The following is a 13200-nucleotide window of genomic DNA, read 5'->3' as shown; positions in this document are numbered from 1 at the left end:
CCGTGGGTGTTCAGCATGAAGCAGAAGGACAGCAGAGACCACCTTGTGCAAACCCTCCTCCCCTGATGCTCAAACACATTCTCCCCTTTTGCCATTTGGTAGACTGAGGGCAGCTGGAAGCGTTTTTCCCGGGAAACTGCAGTGAATTCATGGTGTGTCCCTCTGGGAGCAGCAGCCCTGATCAACCAAGACTTGGCCTCTGTCGAAGGCTTCTGGTGAGAAAGAACTCCTACTGTGGAAAGAGATCTCGTTGCTCTCCAGAGGTCTAGAATGTTCTGCCTTCCTGAAAGCTGAGGGAATACGAATGGCAGTGGGTGACAGTACATGAACTCCAGGGGAGCAGGGGCTTTGTAATCAGTCATGTCTATTTTGTTTTCACACTTTCAAGAAGGAAAATGGGCCAACTAAGCAAGAGCTAATTAAGCACAGGTTTTGATTCCTGAGAACTTACCCTTATCCTTAATTCCAGAACTACTTTTTATGTTGATCCTGAATGATTACCTATAAATCTGTATTGATTGGATAAGTGAAGGTAATCCAGTTTGTCAGTAGTTTCTTTACCAGGAAAATGAGTTTCTTTTTCTTACGCTTTTCACCTAGGCTTGGGGGTAGCTGGAGTTCCTCTCTCCTCAATTCTAGACAGTCCTGCAGATGTTATGTCCCACGTTTGAAGGAGGAAGAAGGGAAAGTACACCTGCCAATCCCTTCTACCTATCTGTCCCCTTACATTGGGGAAACCAAAGCTTTTTAAGACACCACCCCTCCTCAACCAAGCACGCTTCTGGTATTTATGTCCTTGGCCAGCACTGGGTCACAGGTCCATCCCTCGCTGGAAGGGCGGGCTTAGACCAACCAGCCACAGCTGTTCTCCATAGGCTGAAAATGCTGCCGTTCTGAATAAAAGTGACGCTCTTTCAGCAAGGAAGGCGTGGGGGATGGGGATTCGGGTGGCAGCTAGCCGTGTGTGCGACACCTCGGTGGCAGGAGTCCCGGAGCCCGTGCGTCCTCCCACCTGATTGTCAACGTCATGACGCAGCCCACGCCCCAGAGGCGTCCAGGCCGCCCCTCAGCCTTTACTGCTTGGCTCAGATGGCACTGGTCGTTCTGTTCAGCACAGACTCGAGGCCTGTTCTGTGCCTGGAGCCGTGAAGGCAGTGGACATACAGCTGGACTGAGGCTCAGCCGGGTGTCCAGACTCTCCGGGGAGACAGCCATGCCAGTCAGTGCCTTGAGCGTGGTGCCACCAGCTCTAGGACACGGGGCCCTGCCGAGGGGCCCTTACCCAGGTGGCAGCAGGGGTTGAGGAGGAGGGGCCTGGGAAGCGGGGGACACAGGATGCCACGGCAGCACTGGCGCTTCCTTGAGCGTACCTGTTCCCAGTCCTTCTCACAGCCCACGAGTGCCCTGAAGATAGGGACGGTGTCTTATCTATTATCCCACTTATGTGTCCCTGGAACTAGCTCAGTGCCTGGAATGTGTCTGGAGCTCTGTAAGTATTTTAGTTCGAATAAATGAGTTAACGTGGAAATAAATGGATCATTATCCAAGATGTGGGCATATCTTGGCCAAAGGGAGGTAGTTACGGGCTGAGAGGGACTTGGGATGCTAACCCTCCCTCCCTGCCAAGAGGTGAACCTCTGGGCCCCCGTCTTCTCTGGGGAGCCTGGCTGCAGGGGGTATTTTGGGAGCCATTCGTCCTGACTTACTAAGTCAGCTATAAATTCCCCCTTGAGGCTTTGGAGTGTATGAGGCTTAGTGATGGCCCCAAAAGGGGATTGGCAGGTGGTTTGGGGACTGATTTCTTAAAGCAGTTTGGGCAAGCGCTAACGTCTTTGAAACGTTTCCATCTTTTCTGTGGTCGTGGCTTTCGGACTGTCTTTGACCGTCCCGGTTTGGGAGTCAGGGCGTCCCCTTGGGATATTTGCAGAGACAAGGCTCAGTAGCTTTGCCTGCCCTGAGCTCCAGGTGTCAGCCTCCAGAGGTTTGCTCATAATCAAGGCTAGAACCTTCTGAGTCAACTCATTTTAGGTGACGCACGGTCCCAGCCAGTCCCTCTGGCGGACTGCCAACCTTAAAGCAATTGGCCGTCACCCGCAGCTGCCGCTGTCCTGGGTGGCGCCGTCTAAATACTGCGCACTGCTGGCATCCTCTTGCATATCTGGTTCTAGACAGACAACTCCGTGCTCTTTCCAAAATAACTCCTTCCTTGGGGCTTGTCAGACCTCTGGTGCCTTTGGGATAAACATTAAAAATACCTCCTCCCAAATCAGGGAGGATCTCATTCTTTCCCCTCAGTGCTGATTGGAAAAGGGGCCTCAAACTGGTCCCGCAGTGAAACATTTGTGAAAACGTATGAAAAGAGATTACTGCACGTGGAATTGATGGGTTGACAGCACTGCCTAATAACGTGTGATTATTGTAATAATGTATACAGTAACCGGATTGCTTCAAGGGCAGGGCAGTGTTTGTACTGAGTTGCCTCGGGTGCTACATTTAAGTCCTGTTACGGCCTCATCTTGCTTCGTCCTCCAAGCAGCCCTGCAACAAGTGTGTATTTTGTAAGGCGTCCCACGTCACACGTACTGACACCGGCAGAGAGATTAGGAGACCTGCAGTGGACCCAACACTTGGGCCTGGAACCTTAACGTTGACAGTTGGTGCTCTCTCTGGGATTCTTAGAAATTGAAGTATAATTAATTTACAATGTTGTGTTAGTTTCAGGTGTACAGCAGAGTGATTAAGTTACACACGCACCCACACCCACACACACACACATATTCTTTTTCAGATTCTTTTCCATGATAGGTTATTATAAGATATTGAATATAGTTCCCTGGGCTATACAGTAGGTCCTTGTTGTTTATCTATTTTATATATAGTAGTTTGTATCTGCTAATCCCAAACTCCTAATTTATCCGTCCCCTATCCTGTCCCCTTTGAAAGAAACCGTAAGTTTCTTTCTGGGAATTTTAGGGCAACTGGAAGAATCCCTTTTCCTTCCAACTTTTTTTTTTAAGTGAGAAATCATGAAGACATTCAGATAAGACATTTATGTAATATCGTATAATAAGGCGTTTATGTAATATCGTATAATGAAGTATTTTTCACTGTGTGACTGACTCCATTGCCTTTGTGTAACTGAGCAGTCTTGCTTCTTCTGGGATTACGCCTGCTTCTGGAATTGCACCTAAAGCTCCCTGGGGTGGCATAACAGACACCTTGTAGGTGGGCCCCCAGCACGTTTCCTGTTTCATTGACACCCTGCTGGCTTGAGATTTTCATCTATAAGCTCCTGCCTTTATGAATGAAGTTCCCTCTGCCTGTATCGCCTTTTGGTCTTTTGTCCATCTGGCTGAGTCTTACTGTTCCTTTAAGGGAAACCTCAAACATCAGCTTTCCAGGAAAGCTTCCCTGACCTCCCCAGGCTGGGCTAGGTGTTGGATCAGAGTCCTTAGTGCCCTAGCAACCCAGACCCATTTCTGTCACTTATGACCCCATCGATCGTGTGGATTTCCACGTCTGACTCCGTCTAATGGATGACTGTGAGCTCCTTGTGGGTGGGGACCATGCCTGTTCTTATCTCATCCCCGTATGAGCACAGTATTGGCAGAGCCGATGCTTAACAAGTACATCTGGGAGTAAATGAAACACTCCGTCAATGTGGCGCTGCCTCTGCGTCTGCCCCATGCTGGACGTCCTGCATGCAGGGGGGTTGGCGCAGGGTCCCAATGATGTCACGTGCCCTGGAGGAACCGTGGGCTGCGTTTGCTCATCGATCTCTGTTTCCTCTTGCTTTTCTCAGACGTGCTCTGCCCCAGCCTTCGTGTAGAGGGAGATCGCTTTAAGCACACCAATGGCGAAACCAAGGAAATCACAGGTAAGAGAGTAACAGCCACGCCACACGGCTTGCTTTCTGTGCTTTTTGCTGGACTTGACCATGACCCTCCTTGATTCAAGGGTAGCCTTGGTGCTGTCCTCATTCCTGTCCTTCACCGAAGTCCTAATAGGACGGTCTGAACTGTGCAGGTGGCAGCTCCCGTCAACGAACCGTCAACAGGGAAGACCGTTCACGTGTTCCCTCTGGGAGCAGGTGGTGATGCTGTAGGCTCGGTAGAGAATGCAGTGGAGTGAGTGACATGGTGAGTGAGTGATTGGCAGCCGGGCAAAGGGTGAATAAATAAATGCATTTGGGAGTGAATCAGAGTCATAAATACATGAGTGAATCAACAGATGAGGGAACACAGAGACACACGACTGCGGAGCCAGCGGCAGAAATAAACTCCGCGGAGGCTGACTCTGAACGCGACCACGACTGGGTAACTGGGTGCGCGGGGGACGCCGAGCCGGCCCCCTCGTCCCGATGGTGATGAGCATCCATTAGCTGCTCCCAGGCGTCCAGCTGAACACTTCAAGTTCATGATCTCAGGGGAGTTTTCCTCCCTGCAGGACACCAGCCCCGCTCCCCTCGCCAACGCCAGCCCCGTCAGGAGCCCCGCCTCTCCACCCCAAAGGATCTTGGGTCCATTTCTAACCAGTGCGGTCAGTCTCCCGTCCAAGGCAGTGAGCCCCGGGCCATCAGAACCCGGTGTCTTATAGGTGCTGCAGTGCCCTGCCCCTTCCCCAGGGACCCTGCCCGGGTTCGCCTGCCCACGCGAACACGCCAGCATCTGCACCTTGGCGCCTGAGGGTTGTTTCTAGAACCGCAGAAGGCTGTGCTCCCTGTGTGCACGGCAGGTGAAACGTGCCAGGGGATTAACACTCCTCGGGAGTAACCCAGCCCTCAAGCAGTGAGCGTCGGTAAAGAAACACCCGGCCCCTCGACCCACTTGCCAGCACGTCCCCACAGCGGGCAGCCGGCTTGGTGCTGCTTTCCTCGTCAGCCGCCGTGCCTCCCTCCCTGCTGACCCTTCTCCTCCATCGAGCGTCTCCCGGATAAACCAGCACTTCTTGGGGGGAGCGCCTGGGCTGTAGTCAGTGCTCAATGAGGTGCTTACTCTCCCTATCAGGATGTCTTTGTCTAACTCCTGAGAGCAAGATGACTTCCATCCTAGTCACTGTGTTAATGCAGCTACCTTGAAGTGAAAATATTTATAGCCGAGTCACCGTCCAAAGGGCAAAACTGCTGGGAGCACGGATGTCCCCACTGATTGCCTCGGTACTACCCAGCGGAGCTCTGGCTCTGGGTAATCTGTTCTCCATCCATGTCGGGCTTCCTGAGCGACGAATCCTTCATAATGGTATCTCCCCTAAATAATTCATTATCCAGTGTGTCTGTTCACAGAAGCGAAGTTACGACAGTCATACCATTAATAACAGAAATGGTAATAATTGATGCTTACCAGCACTTACATGCTTACCACGTCCTTGCCTGCCAAGGGATTTGCACTTATTTTCTCATTTAACCCTTACAGTGTAGGAGACCAGCACTATTGTGTCTTTTGTAGCTGGGGAAACAGGTACAGACACAGTAAGTAATTTGCCTGAGTTTGTGGCGGAGTCAGGGCTCACATCCAGCCCGTCGGAAGGAAGAGGGGGAGGGAGGGAGGAGACGCAAATGAGCACCATTTCATCTGCCTTATCGTCTGTAACTCAGAAGGAGCTTTCCTCTCGTTCTACGGACTGAAGAGCCCCTAGTATTTTTTTCCACTGAAGAATAACGGATTCTGGCCGGGAAGATTCAGAAAGTGTGTGTGTGTACGTGTGTGTGCACGCATGTGCGTGTGTGCACGTCTGTGTGTGCACACGTGTGCTTACGCAAGCTGGGAACAAATCCTTTCGGCTCTGGCGTGTGAGGATCCCGCTGAGGAGTCTTGTCGTGATTGGATAGAAACGGGACCCTCTGTGCGGAATCCGCTGTGTGGATCTGCCGCCAGTGAAGCCTGGAACCTCGCCCCCCCTTGGTGGGCTCCGAGGCCCCCAGGAAGTAAATCACAGCGCTGGGTGGGCATCCATCAGCAGGCGGTGCAGATGCCCTGCTTGTGCAGCTCTGAGAGCAGAGAGCCTGCGGGATCTATCGTCTCCTCTAATTATAACCAGACCAGAAAAAAGGCTCCTGCCAGCTGGAGCTGAGACCGGAGCTAGGGAGGGATGGCGCCGCATACTGCCAACTTAGCCGCAGTTGGGTAACCGGAGCAGCTTTTGTAAAAAATGCAGTTCCCCAAAGCCTCACCTCCAGGCGGTTCCTTAAATGACTCCAGCTATTTTTAGGGCTTATCTGGGCTGGAACAGTGAGCACGGGGAACAGAACAGACAAAGCAGGTTGGAGGCCTGGGTCCATCACCCGACTCTCTGAGATTCAGTTTCCCCACTTACGCAACAATACATCCGACATGATATCTCTGAGGACCCCTCCCGGCTCTAAAAACGGAATGTTCTGCCAATTCTAGTGACTGAAGGTGTTATACAACATTCCTGGGGGGTCAGCTATTTAAAGCTGAAAGAAAGCGCTGGGCACGGTCCAGCTCTGAGATTGGGCCACAGACATCCTAATGTCTCTCTGTTCCTACCTGAGTTCCGACCTCCAGATAACAGTCGCCATGTCACGAGCATCTCAGATAGTCTCAGCTCAGTGCCCCTTCCCTCCCTCCTCCCAGGCCTGTGTTTCCAAGTCTAGTTCTCCCCAGTCTCCCCCAGACCGGTACATCCCACCGTTGCCTCCTCCATCCCCACTGCCAGAATGGTCTTCGAGCACAGAAACAAGATTGTGTTTCTCCCTTGCTTTAAAGCCCTTCCGCGGCTCCCCACTGCCTGTAGAAAGAAACTCAAACCGCCTCGTGTGGCCGACAGAGCCCAGCCTGGTCTGCCCCTGCCTAGCTCACTCCCCTAACCATGGCTCCTGACATCCCGAAATAGTGGGATTCTCAGAAAGAACCTCGGTGACTCAGGTCCGGTGACCTTTGCACATCCAGTTACTTTGGATGCCCTTCCCTCCATCTCTGTCTGCCCAGATTTTATTCTTTAAATTCAGGCCAGGCCTTGCCTCCTCTGGGAAGCCTTCCCTGATTGCTCCTCAGCTGGGCAGGGAAAATATTCCATGTGCTGTTATACAAGCCCAGCCATTCCCCCTCCTTCTCATTTACCCATCCATGATACCAACACAGCTTCTCTCTGTGCCTGTTTCTCTGTAGACACTAAACTTTTGGGGGTTGGGGCTGGGATTTTGTCCTGTTGAACATTGGAGCAGCCAACAGGGCATCTAAATGGAGGAGGCCCTTAATGGTTTGGTGAATTCCTTTCTTCTCTCCTTCCCTCTTTCCACTGACGGTGCCTCAATTAAGAACGACAACCAGAGCTCTTACTTTTTTAGGGATGGAAACATGAATCAGATCAGGTCCCATCCTTCAAATTGCTCACCTTCTCCTGGGGACAGATTAACCGTGTGCACCTCGGCCAGACCCACGAAAGACCCGGGAGTAACTTCCGTGCCTGGGGGTCCGGCAAAGCTTCGTCCAGCACGGACCTTTGAAGGACTCTGGGCGATCGTCACGGTGTCCCTGATACCACCTGGTTCAGCTGAGTCCGTGACTTCGGGAAGGTGCATCCTTGCGGTTTCTACATTAAACAATCGCCGCTTTATCTCGCGGTGCCTCGCATCGGGGTCCCTTGACCTCGGGCACGTTTTTCATTTTCCTACCCGGCCTGTATTTATTGCAGGCAATTCATCTTTCTCTCAGCGCCCTTCGCTGCCTCCTGGTTAACTGCTTGTTGTTCAGAGTTTTGTGGTGTTTAAGTCTTTGTTTTTATCCATGGAAGCCAACGAAAGTGGAACTAGAAAGTAGAGCATATGTTTGCTTTTCTAAAGCTATTTTTTATTCTCCCACACATGACTGCTACCAGGAAGCCCAGCTTCAGGGGGCGGTTTCCAGTGACAGGGACAGAGCTGTGAAGTGGAGGAGCGGGCCTCTCTGCCCTTCTGCCTGGCACCGTAGTGGGCGGCATTGGGCCCGTGCCCGCCGGGTTCTGAGCCCGCTCTCTGAGTCAGAGCCGGCACTCAGTGGGAGCCCCCGGGGCCCGCGCATCCCTGTGGGCCTTGGGCAGCCCCGTGAAGTGGGAGTTTGCAGGGGCTGAGTAGTTGCGCCAGAGCCGTGGAGCTGCGGTGTCTAAGAGCAGGGAGGGCCCAGGTGTGTCTCACTGAGATGCTCTCCGGTCCCCACTTTCCCTCCTTAAATGAAAGTGGCTGCTTCCCTGGAGCAACAGCCCATCCCATGTCCAGGCAGTTACCGCTCCAGGGGTTTTGCTCCCCGGCCGCTGAGAGCCTCTGAGTGCTGACAAACGGGAGAGCCCACCGGGACCCACTTGCTCCCGCAGGGAGAGATGGCAGGGACGCCCGGAGGCCCCGAGGCCCGGAGGCGGCGAGCCTGCAAGTCGGGCCCTTACCCTTGCCTCGTTGCTGAAGGAGACACGAGGATGCGGGCTGTGGCCCGGCCGGCGCTGGGCCTGCTTTCACACCCGGGCAGAGTGGCTCCGAAACCTGCGCCCGCCTCTTCTGCCTTTCCTGGGAACAGAACCTGAGCCTAAACGGGCCCTTTACCGCTCGGTGTCCCTTCCATGGAACACTTGTGGGCCACTCACCCCATTCCCAGGCACCAGCCCCTCCCACTGTCCTCTGCTTCCCAGCCCTGCGGGTCACTTCCAGGTCCAGGGCCGCAGTGCACGGGTGACCCTTCGGATCTTCACGAGATCCCTCCTTGTGTGGCCCAGTGCGTTCCACCCGCTGATCCCGCTGGACCCGCCGGGCTCTGTGAGGCCTTAAACCCAGAGCTGCGGGTGATGACATTGGGGGGTGCCTGCCCCTTGGGGGGCCCCTGCATCTCTGGGGAGCCTAGGTCGTTTGCCTCAGTGGGCACTAAAGGGCACACTGTTCCAAGGTGTGCTGTCTTCATCCTTGAGGGAGCTTCTGGGTACGTGTTTTCTATCTTAAGGATCAAATCTCGTTTAACGTTGTGCCATGAATTCTGTTAATTCGCTGGTTTGTGAGATGCTGTTTAGAAATGACATGATGGCAACTCTTAGTCATTTCCTGAGAACTAGGCAACCTCAGAGTGGCAGGGGCTGGGGAGGGGCCGGTGCCTAGAGTCCCCCAGGGCCTCAATCTCAGCACAGCCTTGCTCTGCGTGGAATCCCTTCCCAGGCCATCACAGGCCCTGCCCCAGGCCTGGAACAGCCCCTGCTCAGGTGGCCCGCCCCAAGGCCTGCCCGGTCACCCCTGCTCACCTCCCATCAAATCCTGTTTAATTATTCCTCCTGCCTGAAATTGTCCTTTACATTTGTGCTGAACATGTGCTTATTATTGGTCTCCCACTAGGGTACCAGTTCTCCCAGCTGTGTCTCCAGTGCTCATACATGCTTGGCACAGAGCAGGATCTCAAAAAATATGTATTGAATGCGTAAAGAAATTCTATCCCACGGACAGAATCTAGTGGGAGAAGAGGCTGTAATCATTGTAAAGGGAAATGATTAATATGAAAATTATTTTGTGGGTCTTCTGCCCTATGTCAGGCTCCGTACGAAGAGCTTTGTATCATATCCAAGCTTCACCACAATCCTATGAGGTGCAAAGACAATCCCCTTTTTACAGATGAAGAAATTGGTGCTCAGAGACGTCAGGCAACCTGCCTAAGGTCACACAGCTAGGACCTGGTGGTCAGGAACACAGCCCAGGCCTGTCTGACTCTGCTGCTGAAACTCTCAATTGATGCGAATTCCTTTCTGTTCTTGGAGAATCTTACACAGGGCTTGGAACAGAGAGGCTCTCAAAATACAACTTGAATGACTAAATCATCTCTTAGGACGGAATCCAGTTAGAAGATGTTTTAGTCATCCTAATGTGAGCCCTGCGAGCTCGTTTCCTGTTTTCCGTGGCAGCGTCTCAGAATGTTGGAGACAGCAAGAACCTTCCTGAAGTCTCGTGGGTCAGGTGCCACTGATGCGTGGTGTGTTAGCCTGGGGATGCGGAGACAAGTGAGGCCTGGTGCCCACCCACAGGCGGCTTCCTCTCATCTGCCGCGAGGTTCCCCTTCCCCAGGGACGCAGTGTCAGGCCGGTACATCCCACCGTTGCCTCCGTGTGGGCATCGTGGTTGGGCTCCTCTGAGGACCCCAGCTGCAGGACTCAAGTCAGCCCCCACAGACTGGTCCAGGTGGTTTTGTAGGGGGTCGTGGATAAGTTTGTGCTGCTGATGGTGGAGAATCCTGAGTGAACAACTGACCTGCTGAGTCGGTTTCCTGCCACGGCTGAGCGACCGCCTGGGGTTCTCTTGACAGCCAAGGTGGCGGGTGTCAAGCCTCTGTCACGACCGAGTACTGAGGCTCTTGCGAGTTCTGTAACCCACTCAGCATCCCACAAATATGTGACTGAGCTGGATGACCCCCGTCCCGCCAGCTCGCCTGAGCCCAAAGTTCATGTCTTTTCCATTACTTCGTGTGGCCAGTGAGCAGGGTCCCCTCTCAGAGCCATGACAAAAGGAAACGCGCCTTTCCGTTAATGCAGAGTCACGAAGAGTTTTCTCCTCTCTGATGTTTCGCTCTTTTAAATCATGCAGTTTAAATGCTGCTAAATTATAATTCAAGCAGAGTCCAAGTGAATTGCGGAAATGTGGCTGCAAGAAGGAAAGCCGAAGTTGCCACTTAGCCTGCAGAGCCAGGCTGTGTGAGCCGGGCGTCCCCACGTGGGCTCCCTGAACGCCAGCCACACGCCAGAATGGTGGCCGACTGCTTACTCCATGCTTGCCTGTGATCCAGGACTTTCACGAAGGCTCATGTTTCATCGGAAACCCCAGCGTCTCTGCCTGTTTCCTGCAATTGGCCGTGGAAACAGAAGCTGTCCGTCTTCTCCCTCTGTTGTTTCTGTTTTCACCTGGGAGATGGATTTGCACAGTTCCCTACGCTTAAATCCCGCTCCCCCAGGGCAGGACGGGCTGGCCACCTTCCCAGAGAGCAGATGTGCTTTTCCTCTGTCTCCCGGGCTCCTCTGGCCAAACTCACTCCTGGCTCTTCTCTTTGGACAGGTTTTGACCTGATGGATTTGTTCAGTGTGAAGGCGATCTTGGGGGAGAGAGAGAACGGGGCGCAGAGTTCCTACGTCCGGATGGGAGCCTTCCCTGTGGTGCAAAGGACTGAGTGAGTGCTTGCTTCTCCTTCTAGACCTGCCCGGGACGCCTCTGAAAGGGTGGGAAGGCGCTGGTCAGCACGGTTGCCCACTGAGCACTGGGCAGGGATTTCGCCTACAGAGTGCCTGGTGAGGTCACCCTGAAATGAAGCAGCCGAATCACTGACCCGGGAATTCAGCCTCATTCTTAACCATGTATTACCGTTGACGTTATTGGTCCCCTGGTCCTTCTACACTCACCTGTCCGTACAGGTGTGGTGTTCATCCTCCATCCGTTCATGCCTGCGTTTTTCTGTTAGTTCAGTAAACTACAAACGTTTATCATTTATGGCTTAGATCCATGGTACCTACTGTGGACCAGCCACTGCATGACACGCAGGCAGAGCACCGCCCAGAGTCATGTAGTCGTTTTGGCCAGTGGAGACCCAGTTCAGTGTTTGCTGGGTGCCTGGCCTTACACAAGTCATGGGAGGTCCCTGTGCCCCAGTCATGGTACCTGTTTCATCTGAGGTGAATGTGTCCGCCTTGCAGCGTCATTTGAGAGGGTCATGGTGCAAAGATGTGTCCAGGGTCTGACACCTGTGGGGTCTCCAGTCCAGGGCTAATGATGACACCAAAATTAATGTTCCGTTCTTCTCCTCTCAGGCAGAATGGTCTTTTGAAGATGAAAAGTGATATTTTATCTTGACATTATCCTTCATCTTAAAACTCTTTAATTACTTCTGAGTGTTCTTAAGCTAAGGGCCTGGGAAGACCCTGTGTGTGATCTAGCCCCGTGCTGCCTTTCCGGCATCAGGTTCGTCCTGGCCTGTCATTGTCTGCACTGCCCTCTCTCTACCCCTGCTTGTCCTTCAAAGTAGAGCTCATCTGTCCTGCTTTCAAGGATGCCTCCCCCTAACTCTGAGGTTAAGCCAGGCCTCCCCTTATTTTCTCTCCTCACAACCTGTCCTCCTGCATAAAATGTAGCAACATTGAAGCCAGCGACTCGATTGTGCAATGAGTCATTTGCAGACTGTCTCCCCAGCTGTGGGAGAAGCTCCTCGAAGGGCCTGAGTCTGGTCTCTGCTGAGTCCCAGCGTGGAGCTGAGCCCTGCCTGGAGGAGGGGATGAATCAGTCCACGATCAGTGGGAAGCCTCCGTTAGATACTAGCCTGGCAAAGGCGGGCTTTGCCACATCAGGCCTCAGAGCTTGCATTTTGCAGGCGTGCAATCGTTTCTCCAGCTCGGTGGGCGTTCTCTGAGTGCCAGCCTTGCACCAGGACTGTATCGGGCCCTAACGTCCTCCACGGCTCACAGCGCCAGCATCCCGGGACAGTGCTGGTTCAGAACAGGAAACGCTACGTCAGTTTCTCTCTCTGGGTCCCGTTTCCTCGCCCTGCGATGGAGACCATATCACAGTCAGCAGACCCTCAAGGGAGGCGTGCCTTCCTGACTGTGGGTGTTGTTCTGTCCACACAGGGGCTGAGATACAGATGCTGGGTGATCTTAATCACCTGGTCCCATGCTCATTCGGGGGCCACACAGGGATGAACAGAATCCAGGTTCCATTTCCCACTTAACTCCCCTTACTTCTTTGGCCTAACTTGTCCAATTCATCCATACCACTTAGAAACAGAAAAAAAAAAATCACAGCCAACTTCACTTTAAAGCAAACGTACAAGGGGATTCCTTGGCAGTTAGGACTCCACACTCCCACCACAGGGGGCCCAGGTTCGATTCCTGGTGGGGGAACTAAGATTCTGCAAGCTGCACCAAAAATGATAATAATAATAATAATAATAATAAAGCAAACGTGTAATAGAGAAAGAACAAAACAGAGGGAGGAAAGCACACGTTACACACATGTGGTGGGGAGCCCAGCAGAGGCCTCCCACTTGCTGAGGGTGCCGTCTTTCTATCAGGACATTGGGAGCAAACAGCACAATGGCTTTGGACTCTGCTCTCTGGACGTGGGGCTGAAGTGTTTCTGGGAAATGGATTTGGGCTCATGTTATGCTGAGTCGTCCTGAGAAGGAATTTCTACATGGTTTCGAGTTTGTTTTAATGGCAAAACAGAAACAAACCGACAGAGCTCTGACGTGTTGAGTGAGAATA

General features: G+C 52.9%; 1 protein-coding gene across 1 annotated transcript in view; it reads left to right on the top strand.

Moving 5' to 3' along the window:
- The window catches only part of COL22A1 (collagen type XXII alpha 1 chain), a 242480-nt gene that overhangs the window by 29965 nt on the left and 199315 nt on the right, over positions 1 to 13200 (top strand). The window contains exons 3-4 of the mRNA XM_032609582.1: positions 3803 to 3877; positions 11006 to 11117. Coding sequence (XP_032465473.1) covers positions 3803 to 3877; positions 11006 to 11117 — 187 coding nt within the window. The remainder of the gene's footprint in view (positions 1 to 3802; positions 3878 to 11005; positions 11118 to 13200) is intronic.

Source organism: Phocoena sinus, chromosome 17, assembly GCF_008692025.1.
Source record: "Phocoena sinus isolate mPhoSin1 chromosome 17, mPhoSin1.pri, whole genome shotgun sequence".
In the NCBI taxonomy this organism is placed as follows: domain Eukaryota; kingdom Metazoa; phylum Chordata; class Mammalia; order Artiodactyla; family Phocoenidae; genus Phocoena; species Phocoena sinus.
The sequence above is the reverse complement of the archived record's forward strand: the minus strand, read 5'-3'. Positions and strand labels throughout refer to the sequence as shown.